The 22,461-nt window shown below is 35.4% G+C and overlaps 1 protein-coding gene across 4 annotated transcripts in view; it reads left to right on the top strand.

Moving 5' to 3' along the window:
• Nucleotides 1–22,461, top strand: part of COP1 (COP1 E3 ubiquitin ligase) — a 251,041-nt gene that overhangs the window by 62,100 nt on the left and 166,480 nt on the right. For 2 of the 4 annotated variants that reach the window (XM_072648565.1, XM_072648562.1), the window contains exons 7-8: nt 808–867; nt 8,971–9,047. In XM_072648565.1, coding sequence (XP_072504666.1) covers nt 808–867; nt 8,971–9,047 — 137 coding nt within the window. The remainder of the gene's footprint in view (nt 1–807; nt 868–8,970; nt 9,048–22,461) is intronic. The other 2 variants (XM_072648563.1, XM_072648564.1) reach the window with 1 other exon arrangement.

The following is a 22,461-nucleotide window of genomic DNA, read 5'->3' on the forward strand; positions in this document are numbered from 1 at the left end:
TTTTCTTTGTAGAGGTGCTTAAAAGGCTGTTTTATAGAGAACTCACACAGGGCAAGTATTCGCACAGAGGTCAGAAGAAGTGATACAGGTGCCCTCCAGATCTCAATGAATAACTCTGAAATGGGTCATGAGATGTTGGCCACACTGGCACGACTGTCCAGTATGGGGTGCTTGCATCAGAGAATGTGCTGTCCTCTGAGATATCAGAACTGCAGTAGCTCAAACGAAACGTGAGATGCACAAATTAGGACATCTCTGCTTCAAATGTTCATATCGACCATTTGTGCCCAACCTGTGGTAGAGCCTTTCAAACTCATGTTGATCTGATCAGCCACAGCTGAACACACAATGTTTTGATTTCGACATAGTGATTTCATTTTGGTCCCCTTTGGACACGAAGGATAGTAACTAATGAAAATGTAGACAAGTCACCTAACTTTTCTGATCCTCAGGCAACTCTCTCAGACTGTAAATGATGATTTGCCCAAGAAGAAGGAGTTTGTACTCCATGATTCATCCCTTTATAATTTCTCTGTTCTATTTTCACAGTTCACATTTACATATTAAAGATAACTTCTTTCCTGCCTGTGGAAGTCTCCCTTTTCTCTTAAACTTTTAAAATAACATTTTTTAAAAGCAGAAATAACTGGGACCCCCTAATTGATCAGCACTTTTGAGGAGGGGACTGTTTTATAATTTATCTCTTCAGTTACCAGAATTGGGCCAATATCTAAGGGAGAAGAATTAATTTGTGGCGGTGGTGATGCCAATTCAAATTAGATTTTTCTTTTCTCCTTTTATCCACAGCAACTGGAACAGATCCAAAAGGAGCTAAGTGTTCTGGAGGAGGATATTAAACGAGTGGAGGTGAGGATCTAGATATTGTTGAAACTCTGGAAAGTTTTCATATCCATCATATTGTCACCTTTGTTGCATATGTTAACTTTATGAGATTTGTCTCTGTGAAGAAAAAAGTAACAGATTTTCCTCTTACTTTAATTAGTGTATTTACTGACCAGTATTAATTTTTGTGGGGAAAAAAGGTTGAAGCATGTTTTCGAGCTACTTGTATACAGTCTATGTTTGGTTTCATGCTACTACATTTTTGCAGCTGGATAGAGAAAAATTCAGTTTCATCATAATTCTAAAAAAAAAAAGCTTGAGTATTAAAATAAAAGTAATTTGTTGCTATTTCATTCCTTCAAAGAATTATTAGGGGTTTCTTATATATGATACCACTGTGCTAGGTACTGAGGATATAAAAGAAGTGTAGGACCTAATTCTCATTCATTAAAAGCTTAACATCTAGCAGTACAGAACTAATAATTCTTAATTATCTAATTGCAACTTTAAAATACATGCTATATTTATTAAGCATATTACTTTGTGTATACAAGTTGTATTACTCCAGTAGAATGTAAGCTCTTTGAGGGCAAAGACTGTTTCCTTTTTGTAATTGTATCCTGACTTAGCATAGTGCACCTGAGCAGGCAGTGAGATGGGTCAGTGGATTTGTAGTGAAGAGCACCCGAATTCACCGTGTCTCTGACTTTCTTGCTAGTTGTATGTGTGGAACTTAATGTCTTTTAGCCTCAGTTGGGAGAATGGGCCTTTAATAAATTTATTGACTGACTGAGACATAGTATTTTCTCCCTTACTTGATATAATGAAGCAAAGCTCAGTGACCATTGGTCAGTTTTGTGGAGATAGTGCAATCATGGATAGGTTATACTAGATCAGGAATTCTTGTGCTTGTTTAAGAACCTTTTTTTTGATAACTTTCTCAGTATAATTGGTTTTTTTGTAATCCTGTGTATTTTATTTTGTGTATTTAGACACATTTTTCTGAGAAGGGATACATCATTTTTTTCAGACTGTCAAAGGGATCCATGACCCTAAAAAGCTGGCCTAGTGAAGTCCCCTTTAGATCTGGGAGTCTGTGATTAGATAATAGTAGCCAGGTACCAGATGTTCATACATTACTATAGAGCATTCTCTTTCAACTTCTTCACTGAATTCATTGGCAGTTTTTTTGTTTTTTTTTTTTTTTTGGCTAGGTTTTGTTGGTAATAATTTAGACTCTAAGCAAAATCTTGCTTTTTTGTCTTCAGTCAGCTTTTGTTTTATGAAATGAAAGTGGTTGGAATTGGATATATGAATCATTGATGTATTTTTAATGTTTCAATTCAGTTTAGTGTATTAGGGAAAATAGAACTCTGAAATTTTATTTCCCTTTATGCTGTTAAAGGGAAATAAAATTTTTTCTTTAGTAATCAATGAACAAGCATTGATTAAATATCTACTACGTGACATGTATAAAAGGACCTTAGTAAGAATTTGATATATTTTTTTTGGCATATTCAGATTTTCCTTTTACTGTTAACATTTTAGTTGGTGTATCAGTCCTTTCTGTACAGTTATCAAATTCATTACTTTTTGACATAAAAAGATTCAACAATTCTTTTATTCAAGTCATTATTAGGTCAAGTCATTAAGCATTCATTAAACAGATAGTCCCTTCCCTCAAGGAGCTTGTATTCTAATGGAGGGAAGGGAACACATAAAAGAGAAGCTTTAAAAAAGGGTTTGTGGGGCTGGAATTAGGTCAAAAGTGGAACCTGTAGAGGCTAGCTTAGGTGTTTTCCTTAAAATGGATAGCAGAACCAGTCATTTAGAGGAAGGGGCAACAAGGGTGGAATGTATGTCCAGTGTGACAGGGCCATGAATATAGTGATTGATCAATTAATATTCATCTTTCATTTATAGAAGTTTTCTGTTCTAAGATGGACACAGATAAAAATTGTCATAAAAATATTCTTATAAATCTGTACTAGGTGTTTTTTTCCCCCCGAAGGGCCTGCCAGATTTATAAACTTGTCCATGTAGTAAATTTTCTTCAGTGATCAATACCTACTCTTCAATTTGTGGACTTACAGCAGGAGTTCTTAACTTTTATTATGTCATGCACTTTTTTGTGGAAGCTGATTTACTCCTGTAATAGCTAGGTGGTGCCAGGAAGTCCTGAGCTAAAATTTGACCTCAGGCACTTAAAGCTGTGTGACCCTGGACAAGTGACTTAACCTCTTGTTCACTTCAGTTTCCTCAGCTATAAGATGAGAATAACAACAGTACCTCCCTTGAAGGTTTATTTTAAGGAACAAATGAAGCCAAAACTTGTAAAATAGCACTTAACACAGTGTTTAGCAGATAGTAGGTTCTATATAAATACTAATTCTTTCCCTTTTATATGCATTAAACGAAATAATTACAAAGGAAACCATTTATTGAAATGAAAATGTAAACTCATGGACCCCTAAAATGTGGTTTCTGGCCTAGAACGTGGTCTAGGGACACTGTTAGAGGTTAAGCACCTTGTCCAGTGTTGTGTGGTCAGCGTGTGTTATAAGCAGGACTTGAAGGAAAGTCAGGGCTCTGTCGTTTATTCCATAGCGACTTACATAATGTGTAGGCACTGTACAGAATGAATCATCTGAGACTCTTAGCTCCGATTCTCTTGTAATCTATACCTCTGCCCCCCCCCCCATTTTTTTTTTTTTAACAAATAAGAAAAATGAGATCAAGCAAGAAGTGAGGTGACTTGTTCAAGCCATAAATCTAATTATAGTTGTGAGGTTAGGGCCAGGTCTTAAGATTCCTGACTCAACCCATTGTATGTACTATGAAGGAAGTAGTTTTTCTTCTGTTTTTTCAGACTTCCCATTCTCCATCCTTTTTTGCCTTTTGGTTGTTGTCCTTTATTTCACAGAATATGCATAGCCTCATTCTTCTCTTAGTCAGTCTTGCTCAATAAAGATCAAATAAATTAATAGTAACTTAAAATTCATGCTAAAATACAGCTAATAGTGGTATACATTATTTCTTTTAGGGTTATTTTAGCAGAATTAAATCTTTACAATAGCCAAGACAGTTGGTCAACAAGTGTTTATTAAGCTGTAGTTATGTGCCAGTCGTTCTACCAGTCACTGATGATACAAAGAAAGGCAAAAACAATCCCTGCTTTCAAGGAACATACATTCTAATGGGGGATACAACATATAAATAGCCACACACACACGTCTGGAGAAGTTGGAAGGTAATCTGAGAGGAGATTGCATTATAAACTGTGAAAAATCGAGACAAATCTTAAAGGAAGCCCAGGAGACCAAGAGATGAAGGGGCGGGGGCAGAAAATTCCAGGTATGAGAGACAACAAATACAAAGTCATGGAGGTGAAAGAATGCATGTGAAAAACTGTTAAGTAGGTCAGTGTAGCTGGGTCCTGGAGTGAGTAGAGCCTAATAGAATAAAAAGACTTGGAATGGTAGAATGAGGTAAAATCTAGAGCTTTATGTGTGAAACAGAGGAATTTATATTTGATCTAGAACATAATAGGAAACTCTTGGAGTGCATTGAGCAGGGAAGTTCAAGAAGGTCACTTTGACAGCTCAGTGGAGGATGAACTGGAGTGGGAAGAGATTTGAGCCAGGGAGATGGACCAGACAGCTATTGCAGCAGTCCAGATGTGAGGTAATGAAGCCTTTCACCAAGAAAAAGGGATATGTGTGAGAAAAGTCACAAAGTAGAATTAACAGGATTTGGTAACAAGTTGGATGGGGGGAGAGGGTGAAAGGTTAGAGAGGGTTAAAGGTTAAAGATGACACCTGTGTTAGAAGCTTAGGTGGCTGGGAAAATGGTAGTGCTCTCTACAGTAATAGAGAAATTCAGAAGAAGAGAAAATATGAGGAAAGATAATTCAGTTTTGGGCATCTTTGAGTTTGAGATGCCTTTTGGACATATAGTTTGAGTTGTCCAAAAGGTAGATGTTGATACAGTAGCAGAGGTCAAGAGAGAGACCAGCACTACATAATAATACTAGTGAATGGGTGGGGAATGTATATTGGAGCTTCTCAGCACTGATGTTCAGTGACCTGGCCTGCAGACAGTTGGACTTAACCTGTAAAGTTGACCCTTCCTTGTAACATGGTCACCAGCAATATTTACCTTCATAGTAGCAGGATGTAGTAGATATGTTTGTCAGGTTTAGTCTTTTTTTCATAACCATCTTAAATAATGGAAAGACAGACCAGTAACTTGGAATTCGTGAAGTTTATAAGATATCCTAGATGTATTTTATCACTTTATATTTTCAAAGCTATTCATTCTTCAGACCTATTAAGCACAAACTGTTAGGGGAATTCTGTATTACTGGAGCAAATGAAAAGCTAAAAAAGATATGGCCTTGCCTTTGTGAAACTTACAATCTTCTCAGGTGATAATTACAATTACTGACAACCACAATGCACACAGTATTTTGTTTTAAGTGCTATAGAAATGTGTAACACAAAATGATATGTGAGATTCTAGGGGAAATTTTCTTTTTGAAAGGAGTATTTAGATTTTTGATTATGACTATGAGTTCTTGTGATCTTGCCTAGAACTTCATTCTGGAGATTCTTTACATATTTCTTTTGTAATGAATCTCAGTAATAAGCCCATTAGAAAATGGGTTTCTGCCCTCTGAGAAGGGATACTTTAGATGCTTCTACTCTTCAGAAAATACTTGACTTCAAGCAGTAGTCCTAGGAGGAATATAAAATAGGTTGTGGACATACATTAGGCATACAAAACACATGCTTCTGAAGTAGGATCATAGAATCATTGATCTAGAGCTGTAAGAGGTCTTTGAGGTCACTGATTCCAATCCCCTCATTTTACAGAGGAGACAAGTGAGAGGAGAGCTTTATTGATTTGCCTATTCACCCAGCTGTAAATGCATGTTGACGCAGAATTTGAACTTAGGTCTTCCTGACTCCAAGTCCAGGGCTCTCTCCATTGTGCTTCTAGAATTGCTTATCAAGACTAAAACTCCTATTACTATATTGTTAAATGTATTTATACAGTCTGTTGAATCATGTTGCCCCGAAGATGACAATGTAATATTTATATGCAAATTTTATATCAAAATGAGTAGCCTAGCAGGTGAAAGTCAGGGCTGTCTACTAGAGCCATTATTTTCCAATATATCTTTCTTTTGAACTCGTAGAACAGTCTAGTTATGAAGGATTGTAATACCAATAACTATGCACAGCTCCTGAAATTTCTTTAAGGTATGAAAATTAAATTAAAATGTAGCAATCTCTCTTCCTTTGAAATTATTCTTACTCAGTCTAGATTACAGTAGCTTCCAAATCCCAGATCATTTTCTCTCCTTTCTCAAGGAATTCAACACCTAGGTCACTGTCCTTTCTTCCATTGCTCTTGCTCTTGTCCTGGGGCACTCTATGATCCACACTGCTCCCTCTAACTTCCTAATTTACTAATTCCTCAGTTTCTGTAAATCTCACGACCAATTCCTTTTTTGTATTTTAGCCACACACTTAGGGATATTCACGTCCTAGATCTCATTACAACATTCACATGCGTTCCACTTAAATGAAAAGTTTTGACGTTCCTCCAACTGGCTATAGTCTCCTATTATTCCATCTTTTTGTGTTCCCCACCCTTCCTAAACCTATTGTTTGCCCTCATTGAGACTTCTAATCCTTCTGTATTTTAGTACTTTCTTAGTCCTCTTTGTAACTTGACTTTCCTCTTTCCAGTCTTGACTTAGCCAATTCAACTTCATGCTGCCCTCAGCTCTTGAATCCCTGACCCCCCTTTATCGGTGTCTGCCAGCCATCTGCCTCGTCTCATACAAGGAAGTTACGTGACTGTGCTGAGAGGGGACATTCCAAAGTCCTCACTGTAGCAAGATAAAGCCATTCTTCTCTACCTGAATCCCCATCTCAGTCCCCCTAGAATCTGCTCTAAGGAGAGAAGAGATTTGTCCAGTTAAACTTCCACAAATTCCATCCTCCATCACTCCTCAGCTTGAGGATCATACATCTTCACTGAGGAAGAAAAGATGAATTCTCTCTTTTCTTTTTCTTCATCTCAAAACTCTGACATCATACCTCCCTCTCTTTTTCTTCTAGTACCTCTGATGATGAGGTGGTCCATCTCCTTGCCCTAGTCCATTCCTTGATCCCATCGTCTTCATTATCCGGCATTTTGCAACATCGATCATCCCTTCTCTTTCTTTCTAGCTTTCTACCTCTGCCTTTCCTCTGATTCCTTCCTAGTGTATTCAGATATCTTTGTCCCGTTCATCCTTAAATAACCTTCACCAGTGCTGCTTTCTCCTCAAGCTATTGATGGGTATCTTTTTTCTCTAAAAGAAAAACAACAACAAAAAACTATCCATGCTTGCTGCTTCTGTTTCCTCTTTTCTTTCTTCCCAGCCTTGTGCAATATGGTATTTTTATTTTATTGCTCAGTTGGACAATCTTTAATTGCTAAATTTGATGGTCTTTTCTCAGGCCTTATCCTTCTCAGCCTAAGTTAGGCACTGTTTATCACCCTCTCTGGGTTTTGTGAACCTGCTTTGTTTTTAATTTACTTGTCTGACTATTCCTTTTCATATTACTTTGGCTGACTTTTCTTCTATATTATGCCCCCTAACTTTTCTATCTTTAGTGGCTCTCTGCTCTTCTCTCTATTCTTTTTTGATAATCTCATGAGGGGCAGCTAGATGGTGCAGTGGGTAGAGCACCAGTGCAGGAATCAGGAGGACCTGAGTTCAAATCTCACCTCAGACACTTGACACTCACTAGCTTTGTGACCTTGGGCAAGTCACTTAACCCCAACTGCCTCATCCTGAGTCATCTCCAGTCATCCTGATGAATATCTGGTCACTGGATTCAGGTGGCTCTGGAGGAGAAGTGAGCCTGGTGACCTGCACAGCCCTCCCTCGCTCAAAACAAAGTCAAGTGCAAGTCATGTCATTATTTCTCTGATGGCATGGTCTTCTTTGGTAACAAAGAGCGAAAACGCACAACTGCATATAGACTGAATAATCTTCTCTATACAGATCTAGGTTTAGTCTTATCCAGGTTTAATCTTTCCCTTGAGTTATAGTGATGTATCTTTAAAAACCTATTGGATATTTCAAATTAAATATCCTAGGGACAAACAATATATCCCAAACTGAACATATTATCTCTTCCTACAAATCCGCCCAACTTCCATATTTCCCAGTTTATATTAATAGTGTCACCATTCTTCCTGTCTCCCAAATTCACAATTTTTAGATTATCTTTACCTTTTCTGTTTCCCTTGTACTAGTTATCCAGTCTTGCCACTATGCATGCTACTCCCATCTTTCAAAGTAATATCAATACTACTAATATTAATAATGTTATGGAGGACTACGAATACTCTATAAGAAGCAAAATAAATTTTTTTAGCTGTAACTGAGAATTTTACTTTAAAAAAAAATCAGTTGACTGCTTATGCTTTTTTCCCCTTTTTGATATGTTCCATTCTTCCTGTCTTGTTCACATCCTTATTTCTGTCCATCCTTTGTGACCAAATTCAAATACTCTTTTTCCTCCATAAAACTTTCCCTAATCTTTCTAGCCAGAAGTTATCATTTTCTCTTATGAACTACCACAATGCTTTGTACCTGTTGATCATACTTTCACATCAATTACAACTTAATTCCATTTGCTTTAATACATATATTACCTCCATTGAGAGACTAAAACTTCTCGTATGGTATGGACTGTATCTTGCTATTCCCTCATAACACCTAGCACACCTAAGCACTCAAATATTTGTTGAATTAATGCTAACTTAAAAACAATTGCATAAAATTAAATGACAAGCAAGAAATGCTGTTTTAAAGGAGTATCTAATTGCTTTTTTGTTTTTGTTGTGAAATTTATGTTATAATGGGGCTGTAATCTTAATGATGTGAGTACGTTTTCCAGTAATACAAATCATACTGGTTGTCTATGCAGCATGACTCTTGCCCTTGTCTTACTCCAAGTCTACATCAGAATTCATCTGATATCCTTGGGGATCTTCGTTGCATTTTTTTGAAAACTTACATTTTATCTGTAAAGGTTTTTTTTTTTTTTATCTTTCCAGGAAATGAGTGGTTTGTACTCCCCTGTCAGTGAGGATAGTAAAGTGCCTCAATTTGAAGCTCCCTCTCCATCACACAGGTAAAGCTTTGAGTTCTCATTTATCTGGGATTTATGTTACAATACAAATATGGTACTGGTGTTTGGAATCCCTTACTGTACAGTGTATCAAACCATATAGAAATTACATTTCAAGAAAGTTAAAAAATTAGATTTAGATAATGCATCCTTTTCCTTAAAGTTCTGTATTTCCATGCCAAGAATAGTTAGTGAAGAGGCTGCTGTAATGTTGTGTATCCACAGCTGGATTGAAGTTTTAACTACTGAATATCTTGCAATACTGATTTCTTTAACTATTTAGTGAATTAGAATCAGCAAATAAAAAGCTCACTTTGCAGTACATTAAATACATACCACCTGTGTTTTTCTTATTGTTGACTTCACTTTTATCCTTGGCATATGTAACAGGGAGCATACAATCTGTCATGAACTGAATGAATGACTATCTTTTGACAATACTAATCAGTTAAGAGCTGTGGTGGATTATTGAAAGACATTCATGGAAGGACCATAATCAATTGTTTGTATCATCCTGATATGTTATCAGGAGAAATAAACCAAAGGATGCCTATAAGTATCTGAATGAATGCATTTCTTGGTGGAGCATAATATGGAATACACTTTAAATGTTTTGCTTCCATAGTGGCTTATTTGGAAGCTTGGAAGATATCCAGGAGGCCTGGTTGTTTTGTGAGTCTCCTTCTACTTTTTCTTTAAACTTGTTCTAGCTCTTCTCTCACTCCAGCAGGCAGGAACTCCTATAACTGAGGTGCAGGTTATATTTTGGTCTGCCTGCTGAATTTGCCACTATTTCATCATACACATGAGTTTAGGATTTCCTGTTCATACAATTTGATTTCTTAATTTTAGTACACTTATGGATTCTTTCTACTATGATTATCCTGAAATGCTATTCATTCTTTTAGGCAGCTTGATGTAAGTGAAAAGTGCCCTGAGCCTGAAGTTAGAAGAAGACTGGATTGCAATTTCAGTTACAAGCTTTATGACTTTGGACATGTTACTTAAATCTTTGAGCTTCAAATTCCTTATCAACAAAATGAAGACAATAATATTTGCAATACCTGTCTCATAGGGTTGTTGGGAGAAATCACTTTGGAGACCTTAAATAAGACACTATTTTAACTAGATAGAGAAGATTATTCATTGATTATGTGGTGAGAATGATGGATAAATGATGGATAACCTGTATAATACCATTTGTTTTTACCCACTGTAAAGAAAAAAGCGCTAGTTACATTGGGTTGCTAGGTGGTACAGTGGATAGAGTAATGGGCCTGAAATCAGGAAAACTCATTTTCCTGAGTTTAAAAATCTAGCCTCAGATATTTACCAGCTGTGTAACCCTGGGCAAGTCACTTAATTCTTTTTGCCTCAATTTCTCTCCTGTAAAATGAGCTGGAGAAAAAAGTGGTAAACCACTCCAGTTATCTTTGCCATGAAAACCCCAAAGGGGATCACAAAGAGTTGGACATGACTGAAACAACTGAACAACAACAGGTTGGGTTAACCCCTTGCGATAGAATGAAGAGAGGACGTACACAAGAATCATACAGGTTGGGAAGTGGATAGATTGTAATCTCGATTATTAGATGGAATAGACACAGATGCATCACCGTATGCTATAGAGTTTGGGAGATTAAGTTCAGTCTTTCATCTACTGTACTTAATTAACAGATTTTTAAAATCTTATTACTTTAACACAGACATAATCTATTATATTAGACTGATCTCCTCTCATTTTGTCATCCTACTGTAAAAGTGCAGGCATGTTTTTGGTTGAGTTATTTGTTAATGTTTTAGAGTTTTCAGGCTAGTTCTGATGACTCTGAATCCTAATTTTCCAGTCTCTTGTCTTTCCCAAGCCCTCATCATGATAATGTTTAGTATAAGACTTCCTGTTCTAATGGACTTTTGATCTTCTTTTATATACTGCAGAAGCAATGCAGTGCAGGGCTGTGTTAACTGAATGGGTTGAAGGGTAGAAAACTAACTTTTTGACCTTAGTGTTAAATGAAATCTATGCTTATAGCTTTTAGGCAAACATCTAATTAAAGGCACAAACATCTTACTCCTCTTTTCCAGGATAATATCAGTTTAATTAATATTAATAATGCTACAGACTAATATTAATACTCTTTAAGCAGTAATTTAAGAAGTAGGTTTTTTTGTTTGGTTGGTTTTTTTTGCTGAAACTGGGGAGTTTTACTTTTTAAAAAAAAATTGAAATTACTTTTAGTGGGTTTCCTTTCCTGAAAGTTTGATATAAACTCAGTGTTTTTTGGTCCTCTTACAAAGAAAAAACAATTCTTAGGCCAAAACAACACTGGAAAATAGGTGTTTTGAGCAAATTAATTTATCATGAGTGGGTGGGACTGTTATACTGGATGGAATTTGATCTCTTTAGATTAATAAAGTTTATTTAGGGTTCTTATAAATAATATATGTCTTTCTTATAAAAGATACAAATGAATAACTTTAGAAAGCAAAACAAAATTGACAAATTATCATTGGACTAAGAAGTTATTAACTTATGTAAACCTGCCCTTGTTCTTTGATTTAGCATATTGTATGTGGCTATTTTCCAAATTTGGTATAATGAAACTTGACATGAGCTTTCTCTAATTTTAGAATCTTTTTCATAATTCTTATTTGTGTTTTTCCTTATACCTGTGTCTTATACTTCTTTCTAGTATTATTTGTAAATGAGATGTAATTATCCAAAATGCTTTCTCTTTTTATCTTTGTAACTCAGAAAAATATTCTGGAGTAATCTCAATTATTTCATTAAATCTGCCTTCAAAGATTTAAAGGTGATTTGTCTAAAGAATCTTAGTACATTACCAACCTGGATAAGTGTTCTGAAGCTTTTCCTATTTATTTTAGGGCTGTGTCTGGTTTGATATAAAAGTTTTTTTTTTAATTACTTGCATTTTTAATTTTCGTGGTATCTTTGTTTCCTAAACTGAAACTGAGTTTGAAAAAGAATAGGTTCTGGTGAGTTGTAGAAATAACAAAGAGTCACTCCCTAAAGCATACAAAAAAGTATAGTTAAAAAAAACATATGAGTTTGCACTACACAGTTTAGTTATCTACTGCTGATCATCCATCTAACCTAGTATCTTCTCTTTGATTTATAGCATCATTATTGTGACCACTAGTTTTCATGATATAGTACGTTAGATGGAAGAGAGATAGTGAGTGGAAATAAACGTAGGTGTTTATGGTATTTACAATCTGGCCTTTATCATCTCTCATCCTGGAACAATGTTTTATAAGTTATTATATGTAGTAGAAATGATTATATTCTTCTGTCACTCTTAGGAAAACTCCTTTGAAATTAAAAAGTCCTTAAAGCTTAGTGTTAAAGGATTTATTGAATGAATTCTTGTTCAATCTGTGCAGAATCTTTATTGATAAGCCTTTTCTATTTGGGGGGGGGGGGTGGGTCTTTTTCAGTTGTTGTCTTTTTTTTCTGTTGTCCCTTTCCTGCCCAAATCCCACGTTTAAGATCATTCTTAAAGCTTTCTTCTCATTTTTTCATTCCACGTTTTAGCTAAGTATATTAAAAACAAGTCCCTGGAACAACCCTGTCCCAGCTCACTGTCAGCTCGATGATTCCTGCATTGCTCTTTGTCATGTACACATAACCTGTAATCTTAACATTCTGTTATAGTGGAGTAGTAAGTAGTAAGTGAAGTACGTAGAACATTAAAATTAAGTACTTCTACGTAACATTCTAGGAATTTCTCAGCTCCATAATAGTGTTAAAAGCCAATCAGACTTGCTTTGCTTAATCCTTTTATTATTCCCTCTCTTTCTGAAAATTTTGCCAAGATTGGTATTTCCAAATGCAGTAGAATAGTAGATTCAGACATGTTTCATGTCCCAGAATTTAACATTTGTTTCTTTTATGCACATAAAAACTTTCTCAAAGATTTTTCTTAGCTATTTTGTAGCGACCAGAAATTTTCTGGTTGCCTCATTTTGGCCATGTAAGATCCTTGATTTTTTTTTTTCTGAGTTTTTGCTATATTTTACTCTTTTATGCATCTTGAGAATTCCACAAAACCCTCCTCTTTGTATACTCGGTCTTCCCATCTCAGTCTCATTACCTTTTTAAAAAAAAGCATTTCTGCTTCCTCATATACATTTAGGGACCAGTATTAAAATTTGTTGGCTCTATTGTTACTGAAAGAGAAAAGAATTAATAAGAATATTTGTAGATCTTTTCAGTTTTTCATCTCTTTGTTATTTCAGTTTTATCCTTAAATGTTCTGGGAATGATCTGACTTAATTGGGTTTCTTGCTAAACTATTTGTAAACTTTTTTGCCCTCTAATACTTTCTGCTCATTTTAGAAGTTGATTTTGCCCATAATATTCTACTGTGCTCCTCCTCAAGGTCTTAGAAACATTTGTTTTCTAAACCTGTTGTGCCCTTGGATTTGAAATCTCTCTGCTTTTCCAGGAGATCAAATACTTGTTGCTTGAGGCATTTTTCTTTTCTTTTTAAAAAAATAATACTTAATTTTCCCCAATTACATGTAAAAGCATTTTTAAAAATAAACATTCTTTTAAATATTTTAACATTTTTTGAAATAAAGCTCTGAGTTCCAGATTCTATCCTTTCTTCCTTCCCCTGTCCCTCCTTGATATGGCAAGCAAACTGATAAAGGTTATACATGTACAATCATGAAAAAAGATTTCCATATTAGTCATTTTGTGCAAGAAGACTCGAACAGAAAAAAACTGAAAAATAGTATGCTTCAGTTTGTGTTTGAACAACATCAATTCTTTCTTTAGAGATAGATAACATTTTTCATCATAAGTCCTTTGGAATTGTCTTGGATCATGATATGACTGAGCATAGCTAATTCATTCACAGCTCTTCATCATACTGTATTGCTATTACGGTGTACAGTGTTCTCCTGGTTCCGCTCACTTCACTTTGTATTAGTTCATGTAAGTCTTTCCAGGTTTTTCTGAAATCATCTAGCTTGTCATTTCTTATAGTACACCCAATCATATACCACAACTTGCTGAGCCATTTCTCAGTTGATGGACAGCCTCTTGATGTCCAGTTCTTAACTACCACAAAAATAGCTGCTATAAATATTTTTATATGAATAGGTTCTTTTCACTCTTTGAAACTTTGGGGTATAAACCTAGCGGTAGCATTCTATTGCTGGATCACAGGGTATGCACAATTTTAAAGCCCTTTGTGCATAGTTCCAAATTGCTCTCCAGAATGGTTGGATCAGTTCACAGCTTCACCAACAGTCCATTAGTGTCCCAATTTTTCCACTTCTCCAACATTTATCATTTACCTTTTTTGTCTTATTAGTCAATCTGATAGACATGAGGTGGTACCTTTAGAGTTGTTTAGTTTGCATTTTTCTAATTAGTAATGATTTAAAGCATTTTTTCATGACTAGAGATAGCTTTGATTTCTTCTGAAAGCTACCTGTTTATATCCTTTGATCATTTATCAGTCGGATTTATATTCTTATAACCTTGACTCAGTTATCTATATATTTGGGAGAAGAGATTTGTATCAGAGATTCCTGCTATAATTTTTTTCTCCAATTTTATGCTTTCATTCTAATTTTGATTACATTGATTTTGTTTGTGCAAAAACATTTTAATTTTATATAGTCAAAATTATCCACACTCTTTTTGTTTTCTTTGGTTCTAGATCTTCCTATATTCATAGATCTGATTGGTAAACAATTCTGTGCTCTCCTAATTTGCTTATGGTATTATTTTTTATGTGTAAATCACATAGCCATTGTGAACTTTTCTTGGTATAGATGTGAGATGTTGCTCTGTACATAGTTTCTGGCATAATATTTTCCAGTTTTCCCAGCAATTTTGTCAAACAAAAGCTTGGATCTTTGCTTTATCAACACTAGATTACTGTGGTTATTTCCTGCATTGTATTGTGTATCTAATTGTATCAATAAGCACCGCAACATACATGGGGGGGGGGGCTGCTATCACAGGTTGATAGATCTGTATTCATAAAAGGAAAAGCAGCTTTTGAGGTGTTAATGATCACTTTAATCAAGCACATGTATCATTCCTTTAAGCAAACACTTATATCATTCACCTAGTTCAGAGAAGTCAGCACCCTGAACTTCAAAGAAAATACAGAGAAATCAAAAGATCAGCAAACATGGCTTCCTCTGCCTGAATTCAACAGACAGGTCCAACTGTCTGACCATAGTTACCAGAGAGGGAAGCTCTGACATTTGGGTTTTCAAAGCAGGGGGCCTCCTTTAGCAGCTTCCCAGAGCCCTCATCTGGCCAAACTTCCATTCAGTAAGCCCCAAAGTAAAACCTCACCCTCAGAGTATTTATATACTTTTCAGAGCCAGAGGGCATAACCAGTGCCTTAATAGAAAAAAGAGAAAAGATTCTTTGGACCCTCCTACAAAACATCTCCCCTAATCAAGCTTCTCTCGTGGACAGGCCCATCAGTAGGGATAGGGGGGAGATCTTTAATCACATTATTAAATCAGAGAAACTTTTAGTAAAATAAAAACAGTAAAATAACCTAATTTGATTAACATCACACTAATCTATTCCATTGATCCCCACTACTCTGTTTCTTAGCTAGTACCATATTGTTTTGATAATTATTGCTTTTTCAGAGATCTGGTGTGGCTAGACTACCTTTCTTTACCTTTTTTTTAAATTGATTCCCTTAACATTTTATTCTTCCAGATCTATGTTATTATTTTTTTCTAGCTCTATAGAATAATTTTTTGGTTGTTTGGTATGGCATTTAATAAATAGATTAATTTAGATAGAATTTTCATTTTTATTGCCCATGAACAATTAATACTTTTCCAGTTTTTTAGATATGACTTAATTTGTGTGAAAAGTGTTTTATGATTGTATTCATATAGTTCCTGGATTTATCTTGGCAGGTAGATTCCCAAGTATTTTATATTGCCCACAATTATTTGAAATGGAGTTTCTCTTAACTTTTCTTCCTGCTGAATTTTGTTGGTAATATATAGAAGTGCTGATGATTTATGTGTGTTTATTTTATATGCTGTAATGTTACTGAAATTGTTAATTGTTTAAACTAGCTCTCTAGAATTCTCTGATTACACCATCAAATCATCTGCAAAGGGTGATAGTTTTGTTTCCTCATTGACAATTGTAATTCTTTGAGTTTCTTTTTCTAATTTCTATAGCTAACATTTTTAGTATAGTATTGAATAATAGTGGTGACAGTGGGCATCTTTATCCCTGATCTTTTGGGAAGGCTTCAAGTTTATCCCCATTACAGATACTTCTGGGTATCGTTTTAGATGAATATTACTTGTCATTTTCAGGTAAGCTCAATTTATTTCTATTCACTCTGATAGTTTTAATAGGAATGGGTATTATCTTTTGTCAAAAGCTTTTTCTACATCTATTACCGTAGTTATATGATTCCTATTGTTTTTGTTATTGATATTGTCAGTTATGCTGATAGGTTGCCCAGTATTGAGTCAGCCCTACATTCCTGGTGTAAATCCCACTCAGTCAGAACATATGATCCTTGTTGTATAGTGCTATAATCTTGCTAGTGTTTTATTTAAAATTGTTGTATCAATATTTATTAGGAAAATTGATCTGTGGTTTTCTTTTTCTGTTTTCACTCTTTCTGGTTTGGGTATCAACACCATATTTGTGTCTTAAAAGGAGTATTTTTCCAAATTGTTTATATAGTATTGTGATTAATTGTCCTTTTAAATGTTTTGTAGAATTTTTTTATGAATCCATATGGTCCTAGGCATTTTTCCTTAGAGAGTTCATTGATGGATTGTTGAATTTCTTTTTTCTAAGATTGAGTTAAGTATTTTATATATTTGGGCAAATTATATTAGAGAAATAATTTTTATTACTTATAGATCTGGTTATGTTGTTTCTCTGCTCAAAACCCTTAAATGGTTCCCTTTCAACTACTGAGTAAAGTTGGGCAGCTAGGTAGTGCAGTGGATAGAGCACCAGTGCAGGAGTCAGGAGGACCTGAGTTCAAATCTCACCTCAGACACTTGATACTCACTAGTTGTGTGACCTTGGGCAAGTCACTTTACCCCAATTGCCTCATCCTGATGAATATCTGGTCACTGGATTCAGATGGCTCTGGAGGAGAAGTGAGCCTGGTGACCTACACAGCCCTCCCTCACTCAAAACAAAGTCAGGTGCAAGTCATGTCATCATTTCTCTGATGACATGGTCTTCTTTGGCAACAAAGGACAAATACACACTGATTTTTGTAAATATTCATCCATTTCATTTGGGTTGTCAGATTTATTGGCATATGATATTTTCTTCTTCATTCATAGTAAATTCACTCTTTTCATTTTGATACTTCATTTTCTTCTTCTTCATCAAATTAACCAATGATTTATCTATCTTATTGCTTTTTAAAAATAAAATCAGCTTCTAGTTTTATTAGGTCAGTGGTTTTCTTTCAATTTTATTAATTTCTCATTTGATTTTCAGAATTTTCAGTTTGGTGTTTAATTGGGGATTTTCAACTTGTCTTTTTTCTAATTATTTTAAAATTATACCCACAATTCATTGATCTACTTTTTCTTTATCTTATTGATATAATTAAGTGTTTAGAGATAGAAACTTTCCTCTAAGTGCTGCTTTGACTGCATCCCATAAATTTTGGTATGTTGTTTCATTGTCATTCTATTTATTTAAATGACTGTTTTTATGATTTGTTCTTTGGTCTACTTATTTTTTAGAATTAGATTATTTAGTTTCTAATTTTTAATTATCTTTCCACTGCCCTTTCTTGAATATAATTTTTATTACATTATGATCTGGAAAAAATGCATTTATTATTTCTACTTTTCTCCATTTGGTTCTGAGGTGTTTGTGCCCTAATACATGATCAGTTTTTGTGTAGGTGCTATGTACAGCTGAGAAAAAAGTTACATTCCTTTCTATTCCCATTCAGTTTTCTCCAGATCTATCATATCTTAACTATATAACTTCTAGAATTCTATTCACCTCCTTAATTTCTTTTTTGTTTCTTTTTTGGTTAGATTTATCTAGTTCTGAGATGGGAAAGTTGAGGCCCTCCTCTAGTATAGTTTTATTGTCTGTTTCCACCTCTAACTCATTTACTTTCTTTAAAAATTTAGATGCTATGCCATTTGGTGCATATATATTTAGTACTGATAATATTTTATTGTGTGTGGTTCCTTTTAACAATCTATAATTTCCTTCTTTATCTTTTGATTAGATCTGTTTTTTTTTTGTTTTGTCTGAGATCATCATGATCTCTACCTGTGCTTTTTAAAAAAAATTCAGCTGTGGCATAATAGATTCTATTCTAGTGCCCTTATCTTTACTCTGTGTGTATCTCTGTGCTTCCAATATGTTTCTTTTAAAGAACATGTTATAGGATTCTAGTTTTTAATCTACTCTGCTAGCCATTTTATGGGTGAGTTCACATTTGTAGTTATTATATCTGTGTATTTCCCTCCATCCTATTTTTCCCTTGTTTATCCTTCTCTCTACCTTACCTTTCACCCTGTCCCTCCTCAAAAGTGTTTTAGTTTTGATCAGCATCTCCATTAGCTTGACCTCCTTTTTTATCACTCACCCCATTCCCACCCTTTCTATTATCCAAGATGGATTTCTGTATCCAACTGTGTGTATGTTAGTCTCTCTTTGAGCCAATTCTAATGAGAGTAAGGTACTAAACTTTAACTGTTCCCACTCCATCTTCCCCTCCACTGTCATAGCTCTTTCATGTCTCTTTTAAGTAAGACAATTTACCCCCATTCTCTTGCTCTCTTCCCTCTTCTCTCAGTGCAGTCTTCTTTCTCTCCTCTTAATTGTGTTTTCTTAGACTATTACTTAAATAACTTACCTAGGGTCACATAGGCAATGTGTTTCAGGTGTGGAACTGGAACCTAGGTCTTTCTGGTTCCAAGGCTAGCTCTGTCAACCACACTATATTCAGTATATAGCTATATACAGACTAAATGTTAAGATAACTACAAAATAACTGAATAGAATGTCATTTGGGAAGAAGGGTATTAGCATTTCAGGGGATCAGGAAAGGCTTCATGTTGAAGGTGAAGATACTGATGAAGAGCAAATGATTCATGCTTGCTTAAGGTGATTGAACTGCATCTTGCAGAGAGAGATTGTAAAAGGCAGAGGTGATGAGGGAGGGCATTCCATGCATGGGTTATGGCCAGTGACAAGGCACAGAGATGGGAGATGGAATGTTATGAATGAATACTGGAGAGAAAAATCCAGTTTGGTTACATTGCAGAGTGGAGGAAGTGATTTATGTTGAATCAGGCTTGAATGAGAGGTTGAGGCTAGGTTGTGAAGGACCACTATGTATTCTTTTCTTGGATTTTGTCTCTTGAATTTCTGAATGCTTCTACTGCTATTCTTCTTGCTTCTTTGTGACTGTTCTGTTGCTGTAACATCACTTTGAGCATGGACGTAGTCTTCTTTGATTCTATTAGGACATGGCACTGTCTATACTTCAAAATGCAACTTCCTTTTAGGTTGTGGTTTCAGTGACAAAGAAAACATCAAGATTAACATGACTCAATGTCCACTTGTTCGCTGTACGTGGTCTGAGTTTTAGAGTGCCAACAGTGAAGTAAGGATGTAAAGGTAGTCCAAAATGTTGGTGAGCAGAGTGTTCACTGCTTCCTTCTCCAGTTTGCGATGGTTAGTGCAGAAGTAGAGGGAATTACACAGCAACTTAGGTATTTTTCTTTGTTTTATACCCAAATAATTCATTGCCAAGTAGTCAGAACAATGAAGTAGAAAAGAATACTGGATTTAATGCTACTTAGTTGAAGATTAATAAAAAAGCTTTTCTATTTGTTTTTTCCCATTTCTTAAAAATACTGGCTTTAAAAAAAAAAAGCTTCCAAAAATTTGAGACCTATGATTTGACTGGTATTGGGCAGGGTTGGGGGAATCTGTGGCCTTGGGGACACATGTGACCTTCTAGGTCCTTGGATGTAGTCTTTTGACTGAATTCAAGTTTTACAGAAGAAATCCTTTTATTAAGTGGATTTGTTTTATGAAGTTTGGATTCAGTCAAAGAGCTGCACTTGAGGACCTATAGGGCTACACCCCTGCTTGAGGCTGTTCCCTTCTACTAGTGTAGATCATATCCTCTGCAATTTCTGGTCTTGGCTTTTTGGGGTAATTGCTTTAGAGTTATAAAGCCAAATATTTTCTGTCCAGTTGTACTCCTGGACTTCATCATGGCCTCCAGAAGCTCATCATCCTGAAAGATAATAAATATTTATTGACTGACTGACTCAGTACCCTCTGCCCTATAAGGCTCCTCCCTCTCTCTGACTGAAGAAGGTAGAGGTGAACACTTGAGAGTTCTTCCCAGATCCTCCATGTGAGGAGGGTATCCAGGGCAGCCCTCTCATCCTTTTCCACCCAGTTGCACTCTAGAATTTTCATTATATCCTTAACACTCCTCCCCCCACTCCCGTCCCCCTTCCTCTGCCAACTTCTTTTTATGTGTTATCTTCTGTTAGCTTTTGAGCTCTCTGAGGTCAGGGACTATTGGATTTGTTTTTTGTTTTTGGTATACCTAGTACTTAGAAAAGTGCCTGGTACATAGCAGGTGTTTGATAAATGTTGATTGATTGATTGACCAGTCAGGGATTAAACCTCTATCTTCAGTTCTCCAAGTCTACACTGTTAATATACCTGAGTTTGGTTAATGAATTTGGGAATCTATAGGTGTGTAGAATGCAAGCTTTGTTTTATTAACCTCAACTAAAATTATTTTTATGTATTTTTTCCTAACTCTCCTCCATAAATCTGCTCATGTCATCTCAATAGATGGCCACTTTCATTCATCAGTCTTTGAACACACATTGGATAATTTCCTCTACAATTGACTCTTAGAGTAGGAACATATGATGCTACATTCTTATTTCATGAATGAGTTTGAAAATAGGTCCATCATTATTTCAGAAAAATATCAGTACTATATTTCTTTTTTAAAATCACTGAGATAGCTCATCTGGTTTCAAGATTGTGTTTTAAAATATGAGAGGCATCTTGTATCCTGTTGGTTTAATCTTTCCATTTTGTTGTTACCATTGATAATATTTGATTATCCAGTGACCATATCGTTATATAATTTATTTGGCATTTGGAACACTTATTAAGAACAGACATGTTTGCTTCCCTCAAAAAACTTTTGTTCTGATGTGGAAGTGAAACAGACAAAATTGTAAACAATAGAAACATAAGAATAGAAGCTAGACTACAGTTTCATAGATCTTGGGAGCCCTTTGAGGAACTTCCCTTTCTAAATGTAGGTCAGCACTTTTTCAGCAGATCATAGTCTTTGAGAGTTTCCTAAAACACTGGGAGATTAAATGACTTGATTAGGGTTACATAGTCTTCATGTGGCAGAGGCAGGACTGGACCTGGGGTTTTCCTAATTTTAAGGACTGCTCTCTTTCTACTACTCTACACTCCCTCTCCAACAGAAACACTCTTGTTATAAAATTGAATTGAAAATAATCTAGTTTAGACATTGCTTTGATAGGCTAAAGGAAGACAGTTGGGGATATGGTATGACAAATTACAAAGGAAGGAGATTATTCAGGTTACTCCAAACATATGGAATCAAAGATCTGAATGTAGGAATAAGGAGCTTAAATTAGTGAATCAGTAAGCAAATATGCAGTGTTTACTGCATTCCAGATATTAGGCTAGGTCTTGGTTATATGAATTCCAACATGAAGCAGTGCTTACAGGAGCTTATTAGAGGTATATAATATGTTCACACTTAAATGTAGGATATATACAAAGTAAAATACACAGTGATGGTATAACTAACTACTCTGGGGTATTAGAAAAGGCCTCTTGAATGAAGGAAGTGGTACTTAAATTATGTCTGGAAGGGAGCTAATACTTCCTAGAGAAACAGGGAAAAGAAAGGATAATTTCAGGCATAGACAGAGGTGGGAAATGCAGATGGAGGAGAGAATGCTGTGAACAGGAACAGCTGAGAGATCCATGACTTAGGTGAGGAGAAATAATGTGTAACCAGTCTGGAAAACATAGTGTGGGACAAGATGGTGAAGGAAATTTAAATGCCAGGTAGGAGTTTGTATTCTGTCTTCCAGACAATGAGGAGTACCGAGATTTCTTACTCAGGGAAGGAATACAGTCATACCCATGTTTTAATCATGTCATTTTGGCAACTGTAGAAAAAGAGAATGATTTGGAGAGAGGAGAGATAGGATGTTGGGAGATTGATTAGAAACTTATTTTGATGATCCCAGGAAGAAGGGCATAAGGGACTGGCCTAAGGTGATTGTGGATTTAGATCAGTAAATATTCATTTGTAACTATGTGCAGGGCTCTGGTGGGCCCCCT

This window comes from Notamacropus eugenii, chromosome 2 (genome assembly GCF_028372415.1).
Source record: "Notamacropus eugenii isolate mMacEug1 chromosome 2, mMacEug1.pri_v2, whole genome shotgun sequence".
In the NCBI taxonomy this organism is placed as follows: domain Eukaryota; kingdom Metazoa; phylum Chordata; class Mammalia; order Diprotodontia; family Macropodidae; genus Notamacropus; species Notamacropus eugenii.